The following is a 25094-nucleotide window of genomic DNA, read 5'->3' as shown; positions in this document are numbered from 1 at the left end:
TACGATCCCTAATTACCACCTTTGATGCTTGCTACAGATTGCTTGCAGTATCGATAAATATTCGATAGTGAATCGATAGTCAATATCTTGTAGTCGGGCACTTTCAAATCCTTCATTTCATGGCTGGGGTAACAACAACATGAGCTTTGAATCTTATGATACGATACCTAATTACCACCTTTGATGCTTGCTACAGATTGCTTGCAGTATCGATAAATATTCGATAGTAAATCGTTAGTCAATATCTCCTAGTCGGGCACTTTCAAATCCTTCATTTCATGGCTGGGGTCACAACAACATGATCTTTGAACCCAAGATGTGATGCCTAATTGCGATCCACCCTTGATGCTTGCAACAGATTGCTTGCTGTATCGATTAATATTCGATAGTAAATCGATAGTCAATATCTCCTAGTCGGGCACTTTCAAATCCAGCCATTTCATGGCTGGGGTCACAACAACATGATCTTTGGTCCCTATGATGTGATGCCTAATTACGATGCACCTTTGATCCGCCTACAGATTTGGCTGCTCTGCTCGCTGCTGACGACCATCACGTGGGTGACATACAACAACTTTTACAACTCGCGCGTAATCGGCATGCTGATCACAAAGATAGCGAATCGCTGGTTCATCAAGGGCGCCTACTTCAAGATTGGCTCGGTGGCGCTGAATCCTCTGGCTGGGAAGATAATGTTTCGGGATTTCGTGTACATAACCTACGACTACACAATGCGCGTGCAGGATGGCTATTTCATCTTTCGCTGGTGGCGCTCCTACGTGCCCAAGGATGTTTCCGAGGGTAAGTTTTAGCCAATCGCTAGATGAGTCCAATTAAATTCCTTTTTCTCCCCTCAGATCTCTCGCACTCGGACACGCGGCTGTCGGTGCAGCTAAATGGCTACGAGCTGCACATCTACAATCGCTCGGATCTGTACGACAAGCTGGAGAAGACCTTTGGCCTGGAGCCGTCACTGCTGATACCCACGGACGTGGTGAGCAACGAGGAGCGCAACAAGCTGAAGGAGCACAACATGAACCTGGAGAATGCGCGCCAAAATAGGCGCGTGAACAGCGTCAAGAACTCGGAGGCCATGCAAGCGACCACCTGGCGGGATTTGATACCCGTCATTAAGATAGACATCAGCTCCGGCCGCTTTGTCTTTGGCAATCGCCTCACACCGACCACGCTCTCCATTTCCATGGAGGAGGCACATTGCACGTACAGCACAAAGCCCGCGGTCTGCCGACTCGATCATTTCATGCACTTTGTCAAGGCAAAGGTGGAGAATGCCAAGGTGCTCTTCTGTCCCAGTCCCAAGTATACGGGCTTGATTGATGAACCGCCACGCTATATGGGCGAGGGTTTTGTGGTCATGATGTCCAACCAAATGGACCTGTATTTCTACATGGACGAGCCGGGCTTGGTGCCGGAAGAGCCCGTACAGATTGTGCTGGCCAACGGCGACGTCGTGGAGCCTTCGCCACCCGTTTGGGGCATCAATGCGCATTGCCTGAAGGGCACCGACTTCAGCTACGGTCCCTGGGCGGACAGACAGCGCGATCATCTGTACAGATACTTCTATCCATCCGATTGGAAAGAGGCCGAGGTCACGCCCACACCACAGCCGGGCGAGCTGCGCAGCTATCAGTCGTTCGATGTGACGCTGTGTGTGCTCAATGAGGCGACAATTGATATTCTGTTCTCCAAGGAAAAGGAGACGAATGCCATGCACATAACCGTCGGCCCCGCCTCCTATGTGGAGGTGACCATACCCTGGGTAACGCTGACCGACGGCTACACGTCCAAGATCCAGGGCCAGCTGTTCCACGTGGAGGCCACCACCTCGCTGCAGTATCGCAGCCTGGCCGAGTTCGAGTCGCTGGAGTACAAGGTGCGCATACACTATCCGACTAAGTGGAACGCGCCGCAGGACTGGAACATCTCGCTGGCCGGCTGCAAGACGAGCGCATTTATTGTGTACAAGCACAAGTGCTTCTTCCAGGATCTGATCGAGGACTGGGCCAACAAGGCGCGACCCGACATACTCAGCTTTGTGCCCTACACCTGCAACTTCAACATACGCCTCAACGAGTTCGAGATCCTGATGCTGTGCAACGAGTACAATTGGATCGACTGCAGCAGCGCCAACCAGGAGAACAATCATCTGGGCTTCTGCGGCGACGTCTTCGAGATGAGCTTCGCGCTGCCCTTTGATGATTTTCTGCCGAAGACTGTGACGCTCAAGTTCTGGATGCACGGCGAGGGTCTCGACCTGAGCCTGTACGTGCCGGAGGTCTCCTCGGTGCGACCCATTGTCCTAGCCATAGACGAGAACGCAAGACTGTTGACCCGCGAGGGCAAGCTGATCCGCCGGCCGGAGCTCTATACGAAGAAGTGGCGCAAGATTTGCCAGCGCAGCGCCGGCTGGATTGATTGCTGGGCCGTGCCCATTCTGGCGCTGTCCATACAGTATGTCTATCATCCGGTGCCGCCGCTGGGACCCGACCCGCAGGCGGACATCACCACGCCCGAGAAGGAGGAGATTCTGCTCAGTCCCATGCGCATACCCAAGGTGCGCAAATCGCCCGTCAGCTGGCAGCAGGCGCAGCAGTCGGAGCAGCAGCAAAACCGTTTCGATCCGGGCACGCTGACCGCGGATCATGTCACCGTGGAGCTGGAGATCGGCAGCTCCGTGCTGATGGCCTATGGCAATGTGCTGCGCAATTTCATGAGTCTCAAGGAGAACATATTCGGCGAGGATCAGAACTTTACCGATATGGAGCAGTCGAACGTGAGCCTGAAAGAGACGGGCGTCGCGCCCAATCCCAAGGATCAGCTGCTGGCCAAAGAGAAGGAGCTGGCGAACAAGTCCATATCAGAGACAACGGCGCCCGAGGAGAAGCGCAAACCCTTCGATCCGCGCCTCTATCGCCCGCTGGAGGTCATGGTCTCGGTCATCGTTCATGACATACAGGCGCACGTGATGAAGAACTGCAATCCAGAGGATCCGCCTTGCCCGGTGGTGCTGATCGAGCGCTTCGGCTTCGAGATGAACAAGCGCTACCACGAGACGACGCTGCAGGTGCTCGTCAGTCCCTCGTATCTGCTCACCGCGGACACGCTGCAGCGCCAGCAGCGCGAGCAGCACATCCAGCAGGGCCATCTGCTGCTGTCGGCTGTGCAGGTCCGCGGCCATGCCATGTTCAGCAACGAGGGCTGCGCCTTGGACGAGGATACGTTGGAGTATTCCTGGCTGGTCGAGGTGCAGCTGGGCAAGCTGACGGGCAAGTTGACGCTGCCGCAGCTGGTGAATGTGGTCACCGGATTGGAGACACTCGTTTTGCTCGCCATCGATCCGGAGAACTGCCTGAAGTCGCCGAAGACGGTGCGCAACTGCCATCACGGTGTGCCCAGCAACCTGTGCCCGCACACCAAGGAGGAGAACAAATACAAGTGCCCCTCCGCCGAGGACATCAAGTACAAGATGACGCGCGTCTCGGTGGACGCCGTCGATGTCTATCTCATCGAGAGCGGCACGGCGCTGCATGCCTGGATCTCGCCCATACGACTGGCCAATTGTAATCTGCACGGGCAGCGCGTCAAGTCGGGCATCTCGGGCCTGTTGCCCTCCATCCTGCTGCGCCTGTTCATGCTGCACGCGGGCAATGCGCCCAACAGCAGCTACAATACGAACACCACGGGCAGCAATCGCTCCGGTAAGCTGCGACGCGCCGACCAGGATTCGCTCAAGTCACAGGATGTGCCCAGCACTGGACACCATGCTGCCGCCGCACATAAGCCCGGTGGCAAGCGCAGCTCCAACTCCTTCTCGCAGCGTCGCGACTCACGTGAGGAAGCCGCACGGCAGTCCAAGCTGCGCGACAACATGGCGGATGCGAATGCCGCCAAGCGCACGCCGGAAATGGCAGAGCTCTGCGAGAACTGGGTGGAGGTGGGCTGCACCTCGCTGGGACCCATACTGCTGGAGGGCGCATCCGCGCTGCCCATACCCGACCACGAGCTGCATCTTGTCCAGCACAAGTAAGTTTTGAATTAGCAGCTGTTAATACCCGAGCAGAGGGTGATGAAATGTACAAGAAGGAGACTCCATCTATCCTTCGGTCGATCCTTTATTGATTACATTGACTTGTCCGTCTGTTTCTATGTTAAAAAGTCCCCTATTATATGCCACATCCACTTCATCTCTGCAAGAAGGAGACTCCATCCGTCCGTTTCTATCTGTTTCTATCTTAACAAGTCCCTCAATATATGCTTCCTCTCTGCAAGGGTATTCAATCTATATTCTATATTCCTTTTAATTTATTTTTTTTCTCTTGCCCAGCTTTCTGCGCGAACATGACGCCAAGTTCAAGCGTTTGTGGTTCCTATGGTCCAACAATGGCAACGCGCTCAGCTCGGGTTCGGAGACCTCGCGCTGCGGCTGCATCGGTGGCTGCGCCTTCTTTGGCACCAATCGCAATGGCCAAAAGTTCTTTAAGCCCACGGCGCAGGATGTGCACGACAACTACAATATTGCGCGCTACTTGTGAGTAGGATAAATAATAATTATATTCTTTGGCTCACTCTAAACCCTAATCCCTTTATAGCATAATTAACAACAACAAGGACTTTGGCTTTGGCGAGAGCATTTTGCATCAGGGCCAGCTGGTCTTCCACACGCCTCCCTATAGCCTGCACTGCGTCTCGCTCTACGATGCGGATGATTTCAATGGCAAGGGCAAGCTTTATAGGCCCGCTGTGGAGCTGCGCAACGGCAGTCTGAAGAAGTCGGAGCTGTTCAAAATTGGCGGCGGCGCCGTGGACAAGCCGGAGCTGGCCAGCAGCCGCAACAGGTCCCGCGAGAGCATCGCCTCGCCCAATACGCTGGAGCGGCGCAGCAAGCGCTTCACGTGCACGCGCCAGACCTCCGTGGAGGTGCCGTACGCGCGTCTCCTGGACAGTCCCTCCAAGAAGCTGCAGCTGCAGCAAGATTCCATCGAGAGCAGCAGCGCCGCCAGCAGCCAGCGACGCGGCTCGGATTCGCACAGGCTGCGCGTGTCGCCGCCCAAGACAAGCATCTCGGACTCCAGGCTGACCGGCGAGGCGGCGCTCGATGATGAGCATGAGGTAAGTGCAAATAATTTTGCAAGTAGAAAATAAACCTTCATCATATTCTGCTCTCCACACAGATACCCGACGAGATGTCGCACTCGGCGCCGCATTCTCATCCTCTCGAGTTCGAGATAGCGGACATTGTACTGCACGCTGGCGATCAGATGCCGCGCGAGGTGCAGCGCACCATATCGCTTACCTCGGAGAATCCCTCCGAGATGTTCTTCTCCGCCGAGGAAGACATATCCAATGTACTCTCACAGCGCGGCTCCATGAAGCAGCGCAGCGCCAATGGCTCCATCATATTGTCGGGCCGCAAACGTTTCTCCTCGGACTTCAGGTAAGTCTCAACCGAATTTGTATCCCACAGCCGATAGCTAAACCCAATTCCCAATCCTATGCAGCATTGGGGAGAATGGCAGCCACACGTTGCCGACCTACCGCAGCGATCTGGAGATCCATGCGCCGGAGAGCAACAAAACGCTGCCCAAGCGGCCGCAGAGCACCACAGAACTGGTAAAAACAATTGAGCAAAATGCTCAAAATACTTCTCTATCTCTATGTTAGGTCTTTACGTATTCAATTATATATTCTATATATATATTATATACTCTACACATTGAGGCTTTACTGCTTTTGGGGCCTAGTTAATGTTTGACTTTCATCACAAAAATTCAAATTGCAGCGCAGTTCTAAAATTATTGGCTAGAACTTGCGCAGAACTTTGCATGTTTCTCTAAGTATATTTAAGTTATCTTGCTCTCAACTCTCTCTATAACTGTTATCAATGCTTTATATAAACAAAAATCCACACCTAAATTCTATTCCTCTCCACAAACTCAAACTTTCGATTCATCCAAAACTAAAATCTATATAAAACTAACCATTAAAATAAAAATAAAAAACCGAATAAAATAAAACACATCCAGAATGAAGACGCGAGACGCATTCACGGTCTTGCAACACCTATAAGAAAATTAACAAATATATCATCACGACCCGAGTACCGACATTTTGTTCACGACGTGAGTAGTTCTTAGTTCCTAGCAAAAGCAAATCAAAGCACACAAAAAAAAAAATTAAAAATCCTTATCTTAAACTAACTTGTAGCGCAATTAAATTAAAATATTTTCTTTATTAGACAATCTTAATATTTAAACCATTGTCGAGTATAATTTTGGTAAAAAAAACAATTATCTTCGGATTGCCGATGTTAGTTATGCCATTGCAGACAGACAGAACCCCTGGGAATTCAAATTTTCTTATTTTAATAAAACTTTACTTTAAAAGCAAAACAAGTGCAATCTAGTGTCCGCAGAGGATACACTTTGCCTAAACAGGGCATAACTATTAGACCCTAAACCCATTGAGATTGGGTTAAAGGGTATTTGATATATATGAAAGGGGCAGAGAAAACCTTCTGCTGTCCAACTAGCTAAGTCCGTCTGTGTGACATCGTCGACATTGGATACCTCAATTTATATATATACTATATATAGATATATATTCCTGTGCCCAGGTTGCAAGCTTATAGTCTTTTCTCTGTACCTTCTTCCAAGAGCTCCCTGTCTTAAATATCCTATAAAAATTTAAATTTATAATTATCCGTTTTACAGCGCCTAAAAAATGTTTCGATACCTTTATTTAAAAAGTATATATATTCTCCTATGCTCTACGCCGGTAACGAGTTTCTATTCTATTCTCTTTAACTTCTTCCAAGAGCCCTCTTAATCATTTTCTATACAGCAATCAAATTTATAATCATCCATTTTGCAGCTTTTTAATTTATAATTAAATATATTCCCCTTTGCCCAGGTTGCGAGCTTATAATCTTTTTTCTGTATCTTCTTCTAAAAGCTCTCTTACTTGGTTTTTATATAAGAAAATAATTACAGCTTCTGAAAAATGTTTCGATACCTTTATTTAAAAATCTGAATATATATTCTCCTCTGCACAGGTTACGAGCCTGCAATCTTTTCTTTGTATCTTCTTCCAAGCGCCCTCTTCCTCATTTTCTATAAAACAAATGAAAATTTATAATCATCCATTTTGCTGCTACCAAAAGTGTTTTGATTGTGGTTCGACTCTCTGCAAGGGTTTTTAATATGTTGCCTGCATGTCTCACCTTCTGCATGGAACTTGGAGCTAGTCTAAGCTAAATGATTTCTAGTTTAGTCTTAAGTATTCGTTTAATTAGCACAGACCACCTTTTGCACTTTTTGCCGTGGTCTGCCCACTTTCGATTTTATTTGTAGCCGTTTAACGAAATAATTCTCTAAATTCCCCATTCTAACTGTTTGATTTTGCTCTGCATTTCACAGGCGGATTCGCGTGGCTCGTCGTCGGGCACGCCCTCGCTGTCCTCGAACTCGTTCATCTCGGCCATGTCCTCGCAGGAGGACGTCGCTCTGGTCAACTTGCATCAGCAGGTCAATCGACCCATCATCGATTCGCCGCTGCTGATGGCCAGCTACTTGAATCATTTGTCGCAGGTCAAGTGCTTCAACTGGAACGCTTGCTCGTTTCCGCTCGGGCCGGACGTCTTCTCCACCCCGCTCTTCCACGAGAACGAGGACGGCGGGCTGACCTATATAGGCAGCAAAATGCTGCCGCATTTCGACTTGTACTCGTGCTGGCGTGAGATCAAAGTGGTGCCGCGCTATGAGAACACCACCGGCAGCAACAGCTCGGCCACTTTTATGGGTGGTCCCAAGTCGCATCCCTGGGATCCCAGTGTGCTGCTCAAGGAGGAGGAAGCGGACAAGACAACAAACGGTTTCGACGACGGCGAATTCATGAGTCTCCAATCGGAGGGCGGCGCGGCCTGCACCTCGGTGGTCGCCAGACTAAAAGGACAACTAAATATATTCCTCACGCCTCTTCTGCCAGAGGGCTTACAAAGGTGAGTCGAATGTAAAAGAAAGAAACAAATATGCATAAATGAAAAGTGGGCAGAAAACTGTTGAATCGAGTATTTTTCACTCATTTCATGCGGTCTTTTAATCTATTTATGTAAAGCCGGATGAAAAGCCAGTTGAAAAGCCAGCTGAAAAGCCAGGCTAGAAATATTGCGTAACATTCAAATTGTATGGGCGTTACTAATCTTAGTGTTGTATATTGTGTATATTGTCTTTGGTTCAAAGTGCTACGATGTGAATGCGAATTAAAAACCAAGCTCGGTTAACGCCGGGTAAATCTGATTTCGATCGTTTTCAAGCGATTTAACTAGTTTATTCGCATATGCTTATAAAATATATACAAATATATATATATATAATATACACCTCAGTCAATTGAACAAATGGAAAAACTTAACTTCGTTTGACGCGAAAATGCGTGCGTTTCGCCTGCCTTATGGCCATATTGAGATTGCTCTGCCCACCCTGGTCACGTGGGAACGAGTCCATCAGCTTCTTCAGATAGCTTTCGTTGGTGTTCTGCTTCGAATCTTTAAATTGTCTGGTAAACGTGCCGGGTTCCACTTACCTCGGGTGCGTCGTCGGTTTTCCTGCTGTTGCGCTTGTAGCGCTTGGACTGCAGCCGAGTCTGGCCGGGATTAGAGTGCTGATACGCTTCATAGTTGAGCATTTCGCTGTGTCGTTTGTCCGTTTGCAGCTGCTGCTCGCCGGGCTCGTTCTCGCTCTTGATGATGCCGTTCTCGGTTTGGATAAGATAGCGCAAGGGTTCGCGCGCATTTTGCGCAATGAAACTGCAAAATTTAACAGGTAACAGGAACGTTTGCAGGTGCGTACGTGTATGTGTGTGTGTGTGTGTTCGTGTGTGTGGGAGGTAGTTCGATTGCATTCGTATGTGTATTTATGCGGCCAACCTGTCGCCATCGTTGGCTGCCATATCGTTAGCCAGCGCCAATGGTTCGGCGGCTTCGACCTCATCGCCGGCTCCTCGCTCCTCGGCGGCAGCTGGTGCTGCATTCTCATCGAGCACGGAGCCATCCAGTTCATCCTCCTCCTTATCCTCCTGCTGCTGCTGCGCCTGCTGCTGCTCGTGTGCGGTCCGCGCGAGCTGATGACGCTCGTAGGGCATTTGGAGTTCCGCCTGCTTGGACTCCTCTTCGTTTTGCTGCGGCTGGCCCTCATCCTCGGCCACCAGCTTGGGCAGCTCTTTAAAGTCATTCATATTCCCGGCTGCATTGGCATCGGATAACTTGGCGTAGTCCATGTTAAACACATCCGGCAAGGTGTCGTCCTTGCCATTCCAACCGTCCAGTTGCTTGTGCAGCTTAATGGATTCGTCGCGGTGCGCCTGGGCAGCTAAGCGCTCCAGACTGTCCATGCTGCTGGGCTCCTGGTCCGCGGCAAGATCGGAGAAATCCTGTATGTTCGACCGTTCCTTGGCTCTCTGCTGGTTGCGCTGCAGGCATATCTGATCCTCCGGATCACACTCCTCGATATCCTTGCAGTTCTTCTTCGAGCCGCCGTCGAACTTGCCACCATCCACATGTAAGTCCAGGAAGCCATCCAGGGACTTGCACGCTGTGGTGGCACATCTTCTAGTGGTTGAGGTGCAGCGTCGTGTGGTGGGTCGCTTGCACTTTGGCCGCTCGGTGCATTGGTCTTTCTCCTTGTCCGAATCGTCCTCGTCATGGCAGCTGTCGTCCAACGATTGCTTGTTCGATTTCAGAGCAACCTCCAGGTCCTCATCGACAGCATCCATGTCCTCGTAGTGCTGTTTCTTTGCCTGTCTATGGCGTCCCCTAAGGCTTGCTTGCTTTGAAAGGAGTTAATTATGGACTGTGCTCTTCATTCACTTTGCTACACACCCTCCAAATCGAATGGTCCATTGCCGGCATCATCCAACAGTTTATTCAGTGCATTCAGATCGTCTAGCGATAGACCGTTTAGTGTGGACTCCACTTCAGCATCGCTCAGTCCATTCGTCAGGTCGGGATAGTCGGCCGGATCAAGAGGCGCATTCTGTCCGGTTTTCCCTGGACCTTCCTGCTTGGTCGAGCCTTTAGCCTGATAAGTTAGCTGGAATACTATTGTCTACCTACCAAGGGATACGCTGCCATAAGGGACAGCAAGGCCAAGAGCAAACCAATCCGCAGTAGAAACATATTTTCGGAAACCTTTGGCACTTAAATTTGTAGTATATATATATTATCTTATTCTGGTCGAACGACAATGATTTTGTTTTTGACTAGTTGACTGGGTTAAATACAAATCCGACGAAGCTAAATGTCAATGTAGGGTGAGGTTTTATAATATTCTTAGGTGATATAATTTCCTTTCAAGTCTGGTGGGGTTTTATAATATAGGTAGGAAATATAATATCCTTCCAAATCTGGGCACATCTGAATCGTCAAAAAGAGAAAGCGACAACCATGTGGACTTTCTTTAATTAACTTTTATTCCTCCTCTCGTATTGTCAAGGACTGTGTTTCTTCCATCGAATAGCTTATCGCTTCTCGACTCACTTTCTCATAATTTTTTCTCCTATTGTTTCTAGTGTTGGTTCTTCCTAAGCTACTAACTTTGCTTCTTCCACTGCTTCTGAAAGCTTCTCCCTTTATTTTTCTTTTAATATTTGTAGATTTTCATGTCTACCTTCTCTTTTTACTTCTCTTATTATTTACTCTAATCGTTACTTCCCAAGTGTCCGGCTTATATATTTTAAGCTTCTTTTATTGTACCCTTTTCTTCTCTCTTTACTTCTTTCTTGCTGGTGGGCTGTGTCTTGCATCGAATCACTTATCACTTCTCTCTCTTGACTTTCTCATCATTTTTCTTGCGTTGGCTTTCCTATATCTACTACATTCGTTTCTCTGATTGCTTCTCAAAGCTTCTCACTTTATTTTCCTTTTAATATTTATAGATTTTCATGTCTTACTTCTCTTTTCGCTTCTCTTATTTTACTCCCATTGTTACTCCCCAAGCGTCTGGCTTAAATATTTTTAGCTCCTTTTATTGTTTGTCTCTTCCAAGAGACATACATCTTTACTTCTCTCTTGCTGCTTTTCGTCAACTATCTTATCGCTTATAGATTTAAGCTTCTCTCTTGTATAAGGGTGTCCATACTACAAATACTTTCATCCCTTGCAGAATGGTTGAGGCTGCTGTGCCGACGATTCAGTCAATGCATCTGCTGTCGGTGGTTAACTTTATACACGCCTCGTGCATAGCCAAAGTGAAGAACGATAATATACTTAAGCGGGATCAGAGTCTCAGCTACTGGTCGCAGGTGCACTCGAATTCCAAGCGCTCGACAACCGAGCGCCACTTGCAGGGACCCGGCGATTCATTTCTGAGCGATGTCTACGAGGAGAGCATATCGACCAAGACCCAGGGTCTGATTGTGCTGCCCAAGGTTAGCATAACCATGCTGCAGTCGTCCATTGTGGAGGAGATCATATCCGTCGCTGCGCTGGACAATGTGCAGGTGAGTGGAGGACACAATAGACCAAAGGAAATCCCAGTTACAAGCTTTCTATCTATTGACAGGATCTCAGCTGCGTCTCGCTGCTAACATTTTATATGGAGGGCATCTCCACGAAATTTCACCTGGGTAAAACCACACGCGCCTCCATGCATAATGTCTACATCCAGCAGACGGTTCAGTCGGGCAGCAGCCACAAGAAGGGCGGCATTATGAAGGGCACGCGGGCGCTGCTGGCGCATCTCTCCTCGCAGACGCGACCCGACAATGTGCAGGGCGAGCCCATACTCATAGAGACCTCAGAGAAGCAGCTGGAGGAGCTGGTCATAACGCTGGACATTGGACGGGCGCATGCGCAGCTGCGTCGCCTCAAGACCGAGGGCCAGTCGTGTGCACCCGAGACGCCCGTCATCGTTACAGCCATTCCGGAGCACAAGAGCAAGGTGCTGTTCGAGTGCCTCAAGATGCCGGAGAGCACGGGCATTGAGAGCATTGGCTACATCATGTTCGAGTGCGGCCTGGAGGGTGTGGGCGTCAAGATTGTCAAGCGCTCACATTTCGAGAAATCGGAGAACAGCAAAGAGGAGCTCGCCGAGATGACAGGCGGAGCCGATGGCGTTGCTTCTTCCGGCGGCGGCGGCTTCAATCTCAACGAGCTGGTCGTCGGCTCGGGCAGTGAAGCCGCAGCGCCGACCGCAGATGGCAGCGGTGCCACTTCGAAGGCTGAGGCCGCTTGGCGTTTGATAACCAAAAAGCCACCAACGCCAAAAACACCCAAGGAGAAGTTCCCCCATGGTCTGGACAGTGTTATTGTCAGCGATAGCGGCCCTGCGGCTGCTGAGCATGGACGCAAGGCGACGCCCAAGCAGCCGGCCGATGAGGATGTGGAGAAGGGTGGAGCGGGCGCCGGCGGCAATGCGCAGCAGGCAGGCGCTGCGCAGAAGCAGAGCGGCGCTGGCAAAGATGGCGCCAAGGATGGCTACGACAAGGCGCTCTCGAATGTCAAGGGCACCGACAAGACCTCCTCCTGCGTGATCGAGCTCAAATCCGTGTGGTTTAACTTTGCGGCGCCTCCTTGTGTGCCCATCACGCGCAAAATCGACTTGACGCGCTTGGACTGGAATCTGCTGAGCACGGCCTCGCCGGCCATCACAGCCTGGATGAATCCCAGCAATCGCCTGGCCATTAAAATTGTGTCCCTCATGAAGGTGCTGCACACGCGCCAAACGGCTGTCGCCGCCTGTCTCATGGCGGACGCCATGGAAAACGAGAAGATTCAGCGCAATCCAAAGATCAAGAAGGTGGGTAATTGGAGTAATCTACATGGCATACGCTAATTGTATATTCTTCATCTTTCCCAGAGTCGTTATGCGAACAATTATACGCTGCTGTCGAAGACGCTGCAGGAGGATCCCAGCTGTCAGCTGTGCTACATCATGCAGAAACTGGTCCTGGACGAGGGAGTGCAGCGCATCGAGCAAATCTTTCAGCATGGCGAGGTGCCGCATCTGAATACACTGCGACAGGTGAGTGCAGTATCTCAGTATCTAAAAATGCCAATATATATATGTATATATAATTTAATTGCATCTCCATTTGTTAAACAGGGCATCATTGTGCTGAGTCGCCAGTGGAAGAACACCTTGTACAACCCGATATTGTTTGAGCATCAGTACAAGAATAAGCTGGCGCGTCCGATAAATGTGACATTCTCGTTCCCGCAGAACGAGGAGGAGTGCGAGGCGGATGAGTGTGAAGGTGATGTTGAAATGGGCGCCTATGCTGGCGCCGGCGAGAATCCGGAAGAGAGTGAGAATGCTTTATTACTTGGGCAAACACAGCATCATCGAACTCACATTGGTATTCCTTTGATTAACGCTGCTCAACTGCAACTGCTGCAGTTAACTCCCTTTTGTTATAACTAATATATATTTATTATTGATAGCTATAGGCGATATTTTTTCCTATACGTTTGTTACTTTTCTGCACGTATCTGTTGTTAATTTTTTTGCGCTAAGCAAAAGGTGCCTGTTGAGTGCGAGCTGAACTCGACTGGCATTTCTTGCCTGGTTTTAAATGTTTCTTCCTTACTTCTGCTGCTCCTTCAGCAACTGTATCCATCCTTGACTTTCTTTTCCTTTTTGTTGTTTCCCTTATTTTTCCATACATATTTTTCTGTTCCAAATGCTTTAAGTGTTCATGACTTCATGTTGTTTGATGCTTTGCGTTTGCATTTTGTATTCAAAAATATTCAATGTTACTCAACTATCCTTTCTGGCTATACTGTCCTAATATTAAGGCTACAATTATGTTGTGCAGTGTGCTTAATAAGCGCGTTTAAATTGATTTATTATAAAGTATATATATATACATATATATATATATTCTAGATTGGTATCAACCGAGGAGTCGATATGCCTGTTCGTCTGTTTCTATGCAAACAAGTCTCTCAGCTGTAAAACTTTCCATGCTTCCGTCTTTCTGTTTGGGAAGCGGTCGGATCGAACCACTTTATTATATAGATACCATAGGAATGATTGGACGACAATTAAGGTCTTATTTGAACAACTTTTTTTTGTTTCATATCATGACCAAACTCGGCATCTGAGTAATGAGCTCTTTATTTTGTCGCACATCTCGGTCACAGAATCAGTTTCGCTTGGATTAATGTTATATATTCCTAGCATAGCTGACCAAAAGCTTAAGACTTATGACTATTGAAATAATCAATCAATCAATCAATCAGTCAAAGATAGTAGTTCTTTCTTTATTTTTTTGTTCACTGTCGAGAAACTGAACACGTTCTTATTTCGCACACTGCACTTCAGGTCTCTAACTCCACTTGAGCGCAAAATTGTAATATTTCTTTTGATTTGTGCGCAATTACTCAATTCGTTTACCTTTCCTATTTAGACAACACACAATATGGTGGCATGTCCTATGCCCATGAGGCGCCACACCATGGACCTGCATCCCAGCGATCGACCTCGACGTCGCCCAACATGCACCACACACGCCGTGGGTAAGTGCTTCACCTGCTTTCCATTTGATTGGCTTGTGCTCATGCATGTCTCGTATATTAATGCCGTTGCCTGTGTATGTGTTTTTCTTTTCATACCCAACTCTCTCAAAATCGTATCAACTACCCATCGCATAAATATGAATATATATGTATAAATATGTGTTGCTTGCGCTTTAAAGTCTGAGCAAAGTGCACAGCAAAGCCTCGAATTATTCACATGGCAATTCGTCTCGTTCCAGCATACAAATGCTGCCCATTATATCGGGTCTGGTGGAGAAACAGGTGCCAGAGTTTGGTAAGTTTTAAATTATATAAATAACAACATGCATATTTATTCAATATATTCCTTGCAGAGTACGGCGCTTTGCAGGAGGGTTCCCTCAGTTCGACGAACTCTGTGAACAAGTTTTGGCTGGGCGCTGAGAATCACAAGGAGGACTTGTACTTTTGGATGGCCAAGCAACAGGACAACAGCAAAAAGAAGGAGCATGCCGCCGAAAAGGAGCATGCCCGTCCCGCTCCGGCCAAGCTGAATGGCCAGACGCATTCGCGCAGCGCCATCATGCAGGACTCTATAAAGCTGCTGGATGCGCATCTGATCTTTGAGCCGCTGCTCACGTGCCTGGGCGTAATGCCACAGCAAATGATCAACAAATTCTCGAATGCGGATATCTCATCGCTGGAGAACTTCGGCACGAATCTCTCCCTCATTGGCACCTTTGATTCGATACGCGTGGACATTGTGGTCAGCGAGGCGGGCGACAAGAAAACGAACACCAGCGCAAAGCCCGCCAAGCTCAGTAAGAAATCGAATGGCGGACGTGCATCCATCATGATGGACACTCCGCTCTTTCTGTGCGAGCGCGTGGGCGTTGAGCTCGAGGTGCTCAAAATGTCCGACGGCATGGTGGATCAGGCGCGACAGAATGTCATCTACATGTCCCGTCGCCAGCTCAAGAAGCACACGAGCACCGTGATCAACTTCAGCCTGAATGTGCGCTTCATCTCGCAGCAGGTCAACATGCCGCTGCTCCGGCTGCTCCATCAGATCTGCAATATGTATCAGAACGTGAAGGATGCACAGAACGAGTTCCACGAGCATCCCGAGCTGAGCAAAAAGAGCCAGACCAAGGACGAGTGCAGTTTGGGTATATATTTATTAACAATTATTCCAATTGAAAACTTTACTCAACGATTTCCTCTGCAGCCTCCGAGCCCACGGATATGCTAGCCTTCGCCTCGGTTGCGGAGCGTTTCGTATGCCACGGCGCGAGCTTCTCGGACGAGCGCTATGACAAATTCAACGAGACCATGCCGACAATGCCCACGACTGGACGTAGTCGTGGCGGTGGCCTGGCGCCAATTATACAGTTGACGCCGTCGCCCAATGCCAAAAATCGGCCGCAGAGCTTTGCGCAGAAGCTACGCTCCACGGGCAAATCGGTCAAGGGCAAGCTGGGCTACACCAATCTGAACGAGTCGAGCTCGTCGCCGCTGCGGGACAGTCCCACAATGTCGCTGCACGAGCAGAACATACTGAAGCTGGCCACGGAGTCGAAGGCCTCGCTAAATGGCGGCTGCGCGACCAGCGTTAGCGGCGACTACAACAACACGCTGACCAAGTCGGGCATTGCGACGCTGCTGCCGCCGCCGCTGCTGGAGACGCCCAACTGCTGGAAGACCATCTACCATCTGCTGGAGCTGTACGGCACCATGCCGGAGACCAAGACGGTCGTGCAGCGCAGTTCCCTGAACGAGCACAAGAAGCCCGCGCCCAGTTTTAGCAACAACGACGAGGACGATTTGACCAATGCGCCGACGCCGCTGCCGCAGCATCGCGACATGCAGCTGGTCGATGGCGTGCCGCAGGAGCGAACGCGTCTGATCGTATTTGGCGTGGCCAAGATACACAAGACGCGGCTGCTGGCGACGCTGTCGGGCCTGAAGCTGGAGTCGGAAATAACCACGCTGAACAGCACGGCAACCTGGCGCAAGAAGGCGCGCCCCGTTTCCCTCGAATGCTCGCTCACCGGCCAGGTCGGACGCGCCATGATCGTCTTGCTCGAGGGCGTGGCGCCCAGCCAGCAGTAAGTACTGGAAAGATCTTTAACTAGCATCGCTTGTTAACAATCCTTTCACAGAACCGTCGTCAAGGTGACCGTGGGCAAGAGCCAGACGCTCTACTCAAGCCTTTCGAAGCGCGGCAAGGACAAGAACAGCGGCCTGGTGTCCATTGGCCCCGTCAACATAGACATACCACAGCATCCGGTGGCACTGCACGGCATGATGACGCGCAGCTCCAAGCAGCTGTCGTCCACGCTGCAGGAGCTACGCGTTAAACGCAACTCGGGCCGATCCACGCTGCGTTCGCACACGGCCGAGGAGCCCGAGTCGCCGTTCCATGCGCGCAACTCGGGCGGCGCCGGCAGCGTCGGCGTGGGCACCGCCAACAGCGAAATGCGGGAACGGACCGTCTCCGGCGGCGCAGCACAGCCGCAGCCACAGTTTGCGGCACGGCGCTCCGCACGCCTGCTGCAGTCCAAGCCGGCGGCGGCGGCGGCGCATCAGAATGGCCTTCTGCAGCCGCTGGTCATGCAGTTCAACGTGCTGCTGCAGAGCCTGTCCATTAATGCGGCGCTGCTGCCTTCGCTGCAGGCCCAATACCGCATGAACCATGTCAGCTCCATGGGCGTTACGGGCCAGCGCGCCAAGTTTGTCATCGACTTGCCCACGCACACGCTCAGCTTCAATACCAAGATACAGGTGAGAGTCATAAGCCAAGTCATTTAAAGCCAAACTAAACCGGGTTAATCTTTTAGAATGAGATGAACCTGCCGTCGGAGGCGTGCATTGGCCTGCCGCCGGTGCATGTGCTGGCGGAATATATTCCGGACAATCGACAGGAGCACACGGAGAGCGTTGAGGGTATTGTGTTGCGGCAGGGCGGCTATGTGAATGCCAGCGCCGAGATTGGCGAATTCGAGCGCTGTCTGACCACGGATCTGCTGAACCATTTGGTCTTTGTGCAGAAGGTGTTTATGCGCGAGATCAACGAGGTGCTGCAAAAGGTCTATGGCGGCGAGAAGCCGGTGCCCCTCTGGACAGAGGAGAGTGGGGACAATGCCAGCGTGCAGGAGTCCACGCTGAAGCGCATACTCTTCTCCATCAACATATCGATGAAGCGCATCCAATTGACGGCCACGACGCCGTGCTCGTCGGCGGTGCGCTTCGAGACGGGCACGTTGGAGCTGCAGCTGTCGAATCGTGTCAAGAATTTGGGTGATTTGAGCAATCGCAAGCTGTTCTTTAAGGCGCACATCGATTTTAATCTGTCGCTGGGCCAGATCATAAGGAACGTGATCTTTGACGAGGCGGAGCCAGAATTTCAGCAATATGCCTTTTTCCATACGACCATCGGACTGCGTAACGCCTTCCAGGATGAGCTGCCCAACGAAGACAAGGAGCTCATATTGCTGACGCTCAAGCGTCCCCTGGTCTACGTCCAGCCGATAGCCGTGGACAAGGCCATATTGGTCTGGCTGAACTACAAGAACGCCTACGAGTATTGGGCCGAAAAGCGCGCCAATCTCTGCTACGACCACACGCCCCACAGGGACACCCAACAGGTATTCGATCGCGTCGCCTTTGGCCAGATCGCCAGCACGAATCTATCCACATTGTTCCTGCAACTAACCGTCGAGGATATGGGCATCTGTTTGCCCCTCAAGCAGGTCAACACGGTGGTGAGTCAAAAACCGATTGAGTATTATCTTATATATAAAGTTGTAAGTCCTGAATCTCCGACTGACTATTTGGAGATATAGAAAGCTTTAGATTCAGCTAGATTATGTGATTGAGGTTTGCGTTAAATCTGGCATTGGAAAAAGCCTAAGAAAGTTAGGGGAAATCTTGGGAAAAGTTTGTATAAAACTTTTCTGCTTACCAAGTAGAGCGGCTTCGAGCTCTAAACCACGAGAGTAAAATAGATTTCAAGCTCTGTTTCAAATATTTATATATAGTATAAGTATATATAGAATCTTATTTATAGTGTATCTCAATATATAAAACTTTTTGTCCCGCCTGAATGATTGGGGATCAATGCACAGCCCGAAGAATGCATTCCTCCTTGGTGGAAATGGGGGTCAAAGATTTGGTGGGTGACATTACGTGTTCTAATTTATATACAAAGACCTATACGACAAATCATTTGAGACGTGTTTCACGCTTTTCGCAGAATCCATTTCCAAGATTTGTTGTGCTAAGTTTTACGTTTTGTTCGATTTGCTTCAAACTTATTTTCAAAGCTCTAAAAAAAGAACTTAATGAATACGTGTTTTAACCATTTGGTCAATTCCACCTGCAACAGTGGAAAATTGGTGGAAAAACTTATCTTTTTGGTTTATTATCGGTTTCAAACTCATTTTCAAAGATCTTTATCAGAGCTTATTTGACACGCCTTTGCTAAGTTCACCGTAATTGGATGGAAAATGCGGGTCAAATGTTTAATAAACTCACAATTTTTATTCGACCTCAATACTAACATGGGCGGAAACCTCTGATTCCAACATTTGGTTCTCTATTCGATGCGTCTAAAACATATTTTTTAATAGAAGTGGAAATCAGGACGGATAGATTTCAATCTCCCACGGCCGTGTATTTAGTGAAACCGCAATATCTAAAATTGTTAGCAAAGAACCTTCCACGGCCAAGGCCGGGCAATATATTATATTTAGGATACGGGTTAGATTTAAATTAACCAAGGACGCGTGAAAAACTATACCATATGGAAAATGCCAGCTAGTAACTACACATGTATAATCCCGCATATCCTCCACAGTCGTACGGCAGCCGTTCGTATCAGGACTTTGATGCCAAAGGCGCGGTGGTCATCACGCTGGAGAACACGATCATCTCAGCGTGCAACTCGGGCTCGCTGGTGTCCAAGGGCAAATTCCAGGGCTTGTGCCTGCGCTTTGCCGATGACTTTGAGACGAATCTGGACGATTGGAAGCCCAGCTGCGTGGAGCCCATCATGAATGTGTGCGTCGTCTCCGAGGGCACCTTTGAGGTCTGTTCGCGCACCACGGCCGCCAAGAAGGGCGAGAATGCCAAGTGGCTGCTGAATGTGAAATGGCAAATGGAGGGCGTCGATATCCATTTGGATGTGAACATTGGCAAGCAGCTGTCCTCGCTGGGCCACACGCTCACCATGCTGACGGGCTTCGAGGAGGACGACACCCAAATGGAGTCGCCCGACAGCGACGAGGGCGACCAGAGCAGCCGGGACACGTATGTGCGGCGACGCGGCGAATTCGACAATCTGCCCGCCTTTGTGTTCGATCCGACAATCGATTCGAAGAAGCGCTCGTTCATGATGGAAAAGGAAATGGCCGAGCAGCTGAAGATCATCAACGATTTGCGCACGCTCGGCGCCTCGCACAACACCGTCGCGCACGAGGAGCGCCGCCTGCAGGAGCTGCAGGCCATTTGCTACAAGTACTTCCGCCGCGACATGATCCAAAAGTGGAAGCGTCCCTCGCTGCGCCGATCCCTCAAGAACTACAATCGCTCCCAGTCGTACATTGGCAGCGGCGGCGTCGGCTGCGTCGGCGGCGTTGTTGTCGGCGGAATGCCGGGCGTTAGCCTGGCCGCCCGGGAGCTGCCGCTGGACAATGGCGGCTATGCGGGCAGACGCCTGGACACGATCGCCTCCAACGACGAAATCTCCAGTTTGCAGAGCACGCCCGCCTCGTGTCATTCGCGCAGCGCTTCGCTGAAAACGGGCGTGGGCCGGGTTACCTTTACGGATGCGATGCGGCAGACATCGCTGCCGAATGCGGACACCGACACGGAGACGGCGGACAATGAGCTCGACTGGCGCAGCGTCGGGTTCCAGGGCGACTGCACCACGCCCAGCGAAATAGACGTGGATGGCATATCCGTGGAGATGCGGCGCAAGCATGCCCATGCTCACGCCCTCAAACAGCAGCCGGAGCCGAACATTGACTTCGAGCTGGACGTCAAGGTGCTTGTGAACTCCGGCAAATGTGTGCTGCACACGAAGGACAACCACAGCGGCGAGGATCGCGCCGCCTATGGCGCAGCTGGAGCTCCCGCCGCCGCCGCCGGCGGAGCCAGCGTGAAGACGCACAAGCGCGAGCGCAGCATCGGCAACGACTGGGGCAGTCCGACGCCGTCGCGCCGGCAGCGCGACAAGAGCAAGCTGCGCTTTAATGCCAGCGCCCACAACAATGCTCTGCTCGCGGATCTCACCATCTTTCACATACCCGGCCTCGATGTCAAGCTGCACTATCAGTCACGCACGCTGGCCGATCCCGCAGAGCTGCCGGGGACGACTCCGGCGGCGACGGCAACTCCGGCGGGAACTCACATCCGTCGCGTTGTGGGCAACAAGCGGGCGACGCTGAGCGCCTGGATGACGCTGCAGAGCATACCCGAGGAGACAATCATATCGCCTCACATTCTCGAGTTTCTCGAGCAGACGCTGGAGCCGATTCCCGCGCGGCAGACGAACAGTGTGCCGGCCACGCCCACGCACACAGCCCCCGTCAATCTGGACATATTGCCAGCGAATTATGCGACCTACGCCTCGTTTCCCGTCGATGTCATCGTCTACTTCCATATGCAGCCGTCGACGTTTCGCTTCAGCTGTTTGCCCGTGTCCCGGGTCGAGTGCATGCTGCAGCTGCCCAGCCTGGACATTGTATTTAGCTCCAAGCGCAGCGGTGACGAGGAGCAGCAGCAGCAGCAACAACAGCCGCCGGCGGAGCCGCAGCTGCCGACGGGCGGGCTGAGCGTGACGGGCTGCCTGGCCGACTTCAATGTGTACATCTTTCATCCGTATGGCGGCAAGAAGACCTCCAAGGAGACGCAGTTCTCGCCGCTGAGCGACACCGAGCGCAAGGATTCGCTCAGCATCAATGTGGAGTTTGTCAAGTTTCATATCACGCGCTGCCGCAAGGTCTATATCGAGCCGCTGCCCAGCTCGAAGCGCGCCTTGGATCAATCCCGCGCCGTCATACGCTTCTCCACAATTGTGGACATTGGCAGCGCCAGCTTCAAGTACGATATGCGTCGCCTCACCGAGATTCTGGCCTTCCCGAAAGCCTGGTACAGGCGTCGAATTGTCCGACGTCTCTTCCTGGGCGATCTCAGCGTCCAGCAGCAGCAGCAGCAGCAGGCGGGCGGGGAGACGCCCACGGGCTGTGCGCCGGCCACGCCCACGCCGAGCGAGGGTCGCTCCAAGGAGAAGCTGCGGTTGGACTTTGAGGGGCAGCAGACAACACAACAGCAGCCTGTCCAGCAACTGGGCCACTTTGGCGCGGTGCGCAAGCTCAAGTCCTTGGGCAAATCCTCAAGCGCCGAATCCTCTGGGACGCCGCCCTCGGAAAAGAATCAGATTACCGCCTGGGACACTTTGGTGATCTTCGCTGTGAACTTCACCAAGCTCAATGTCCAGATGAACATTGGCAATGTGTGCGGCAATGTGGTCTGGCTGACCAAGGACTTCCGTTCGGACGGACGTCTGTCGATTGGCAGCACGGGCTACAAGAACATGTACGCGGGCATCTATTTGGGCGGCTCGGCTCTGGATGCCAAGGGCGGCATTGTGGGCGGCAGCTTTGAGGTGAACAAAATCAACAAACGCTTTCACATCAAGGAGGAGGCCGGCATGGAGCCGTATCATACGCTGGGCCTCAGTTTCATGGCGCTGGAGCTGCGCCTGGACTATATGGGCACCTCGGTGCTGATGACGCGCATCAGCACCTTTGCGGCGGCCATGAAGGACGAGTGGCGCACGGCCACGCAGGCAGCTGCCTGCGGCAAGGATCAACCGCGTGCGCTCATCTTTATACATGGCGATCTCAGCTGGGATCAGCTGCAGATCATGATATCCAAATCGACGACGGCGGATCTCATGAAAATGTACTATAAGCTGGAGGAGTTCTTCACGCAGCAATTCAAGTCTTCGAAGCGCGTCTTCTCCAGCCTCGAGCCGCGTCTGCAGGATCGCACGGCGAGCATCAAGCGTCGCCAGCAGCTCAAGAAGAAGCCCAACGGCGAGCTGCCACAAGCCGCCGCCGCCGCCGCCGCCGTCAACTACTGCGGCGTGGACAACACGGATGCGCGGCATCATCGGCACTGGCAGAAGCCGCTGGCGCAGGCGATTGGGCTGGTGGTGCCGTCGCTGGTGACGCGCCTGCCGCGACATGGCAATGTGCTGGGCGGCACCGTGGAGCTGCGCGGCCAGAACATTTCGCTGGCCTGCTTCCATGGCATCAACTTCAAGTCGAAGGCTTGGGCGTTGTTTAGCCTGAAGTCGCCGTCGATTAATTTTGCCACCGAGGCGCGTCAGATCGAGGACAGCAGCGAGGTGCTCGTCACACAGACGCTCACCTCGTGCCTGGGCCAGACGACGGAGGTGCAGCAGCAGCAGAATCACTCGATGGCCATTGTCAGCCGCATCACGCGCAACATCATCTTTCCGCCGCAGTTCAAGACCCTCAACGAATGGTTCCACTACGCGTTCGCCAACAGCGAAATCGACGGTGAGTCTGGCAGGGAATTTAATCTGGCTTCCTTTTGCTTATACCGAGTTTTTCCCCAACAGCTGTGGATCGCTTTCCCATGCTGGAGTGCGAGCGTGAGATAGCCTCCAATTCGATTGAGCGCACGCGCGCCACGGGCAGCAGCAGCTCGGCCAAATCGCAGGAGCACAATCACAATCGCGAGGTCATCTTCGCGCTTCCCAGCCTCCAGCTGCACTTCAAGACCGAGCACAAGCAGGGCGCAAGCACGCCCGAGCCAAGCGGTAAACCATATCAATTCAAATACAAGAGTGTACTTTAAACCTTTTATGGTTTTTTTCTAGAATCGAAGCCGGAAGTTTTGTGCAGCTTCATAACGGAGTTCGATGATCACATATTTGTCACGGTCGATGCGGATGCGTTCTTCTTTCTACACGATCTGATAACGTCCTATGTCACCGAAAAGGAGAAGGTGGTGCGTATCAGGAGAAGACGCCTTCTGCCTGGAACCAGTTCCATAATTTGATGCCTTTTTCTATTTTGCAGCTCGGCGCTCAGTCGGCGCGCGCAGCCTCGCCAAATCTGTCGCAGAAGGCCAACCTCAAGCCCTATCTGACGGACGAGATACTCAAGGAGAAGAAAACCGCTTCCAATACGAATTTGACTGTACAAAGCCAGCAGCTGGGCGGCAGCAAGAGCAGCCTGGACCCACTGCAGGGCAGTCATACGAATCTAGCGACAGCTGCGAACACGGCGGCAAATGCTGCCACAACAGCAAACAGCACGACAACAACAACAACGACAGGCACGACGGCGACAACGACAACGAATTCGGCTGCCAGCGAAGGCAAAGATGCGGCCGGGCAGACCAAGCCCGGCGTGGAGCAGCTGCCCAGCTTTGATATCGAGTCCTTTGTGCGCGATTGGCGGCATTTTGACTGCCAGACTTGGCATCTGGAGCCGACGGTGCGGCTGCTGTCCTGGGCCGGCAAATCGATTGAGCCATATGGCGTCGATTATATACTCAATAAGCTGGGCTTCAGTCATGCACGCACCACCATACCCAAGTGGCTGCAGCGCGGCTTTATGGATCCCCTGGACAAGGTGGAGGCTTTGATGATGCTGCAGCTGCTGCTGTTGGTGCGCGAGAATAAATCCGAGACTGGCCATGCCAAGCAGCAGCAGCAGCAGAATCAACGACCAGCTCCCAATTAGCTGAGGTCCAGTTTATAGCCAAATGCGAAAGCACTCTATCCATGACAATTGGCCATTGTGTATGTTTATTAATTAGCTTTAAAGAGCAATTAGCTTAATCAGCATTGTATAGCGATATTTAGTACATGTAATTGTTGTAATATTTGTAATTTGTGTGATCTGTGTAATTTGAGTGTATCGATTTTTTGTCTAAGATCGCAAACATTTCCTCTGCCTTGCAAAGGAAATTCTTTTATTACACTCAGGATACTCGTAATATTATTATCATTATTATTCTTATAACTGGCCAATCGGGCAGCTTTGTTCAATTGTAAATTGTTTGCTCGCGTCTTCTATTCCCTTAAACATATATTTCGATTTAGGTGTAAAGTCAAGTGCTTCGCGTAGTTTGCTCAATTTTAGCGCTTTGTAATTCTAGTTTTGTTTATAACGTGATTGTGCAGAGCCAATGTTTAAACTTTAAGTAGCTCTAATTGATATACGTATACACAAACTATACTATTTAAACAAACTGTGTAAGTTTCTAAATAGGCAATAAAATCGTCTTTTAAAAGGGAATACTTATTCTGACAATTAAATGTAATTCTTTTAGCTGGAACTGCTTTGAAAACTTGTCTTAAAATGTTAAAGAAATTTATTAAATATTAATTTTGAGCCCTTTTTTATACTTTGTTAAAAGCCACATTAATGATGGTTAGCATTTTTATTGTTTTTTAATCTCTGGATTAATACTTTATTTAACTATTATTCATACTTAAAAGTTTAATTTACGCTAAAATTACGATTTTTTATTTGTA

At 50.7% G+C, this 25094-nt stretch overlaps 2 protein-coding genes across 5 annotated transcripts in view; one reads left to right on the top strand and one right to left on the bottom strand.

Moving 5' to 3' along the window:
• Positions 1 to 24854, top strand: part of tweek (transmembrane protein KIAA1109 homolog tweek) — a 28902-nt gene extending 4048 nt beyond the window's left edge. The window contains exons 2-22 of one of the 3 annotated variants that reach the window (XM_064681300.1): positions 522 to 801; positions 858 to 4044; positions 4346 to 4549; positions 4611 to 5130; positions 5193 to 5455; positions 5520 to 5631; positions 7437 to 8017; positions 11178 to 11514; positions 11577 to 12812; positions 12873 to 13037; positions 13119 to 13320; positions 14425 to 14533; positions 14773 to 14828; positions 14887 to 15681; positions 15741 to 16620; positions 16675 to 17296; positions 17353 to 18276; positions 19371 to 23103; positions 23166 to 23366; positions 23427 to 23557; positions 23629 to 24854. In XM_064681300.1, coding sequence (XP_064537370.1) covers positions 522 to 801; positions 858 to 4044; positions 4346 to 4549; positions 4611 to 5130; positions 5193 to 5455; positions 5520 to 5631; positions 7437 to 8017; positions 11178 to 11514; positions 11577 to 12812; positions 12873 to 13037; positions 13119 to 13320; positions 14425 to 14533; positions 14773 to 14828; positions 14887 to 15681; positions 15741 to 16620; positions 16675 to 17296; positions 17353 to 18276; positions 19371 to 23103; positions 23166 to 23366; positions 23427 to 23557; positions 23629 to 24297 — 15207 coding nt within the window. In that variant the 3' untranslated portion in view covers positions 24298 to 24854. Of the gene's footprint in view, positions 1 to 521; positions 802 to 857; positions 4045 to 4345; positions 4550 to 4610; positions 5131 to 5192; positions 5456 to 5519; positions 5632 to 7436; positions 8018 to 11100; positions 11515 to 11576; positions 12813 to 12872; positions 13038 to 13118; positions 13372 to 14424; positions 14534 to 14712; positions 14829 to 14886; positions 15682 to 15740; positions 16621 to 16674; positions 17297 to 17352; positions 18277 to 19370; positions 23104 to 23165; positions 23367 to 23426; positions 23558 to 23628 lie in introns of those variants that run through there. The other 2 variants (XM_064681299.1, XM_064681301.1) reach the window with 2 other exon arrangements.
• Positions 8313 to 10290, bottom strand: LOC135427704 (uncharacterized). 2 transcript variants are annotated; one of them, XM_064681302.1, is made up of 5 exons: positions 10130 to 10290; positions 9896 to 10073; positions 8945 to 9839; positions 8602 to 8824; positions 8313 to 8552 (listed from the first exon to the last, which is right to left on the bottom strand). In XM_064681302.1, the coding sequence occupies exons 1-5, from the start codon at positions 10190 to 10192 to the stop codon at positions 8427 to 8429; spliced, it is 1485 nt and encodes a 494-aa protein (XP_064537372.1). In that variant the 5' UTR covers positions 10193 to 10290; the 3' UTR covers positions 8313 to 8426. The 2 variants fall into 2 exon arrangements, with proteins under 2 accessions (XP_064537372.1, XP_064537373.1); XM_064681303.1 differs by having other exon boundaries at positions 8313 to 8538.
• Positions 24855 to 25094: the final 240 nt, after the last annotated feature.

The sequence above is a fragment of the Drosophila montana genome, unplaced genomic scaffold, assembly GCF_035044405.1.
Source record: "Drosophila montana isolate Dmon_TW-CO22-7 unplaced genomic scaffold, ASM3504440v1 contig_2192_1, whole genome shotgun sequence".
Lineage (NCBI taxonomy): Eukaryota > Metazoa > Arthropoda > Insecta > Diptera > Drosophilidae > Drosophila > Drosophila montana.
Note: the sequence above shows the minus strand (reverse complement) of the source record. Positions and strands in the feature narration are given on the sequence as shown.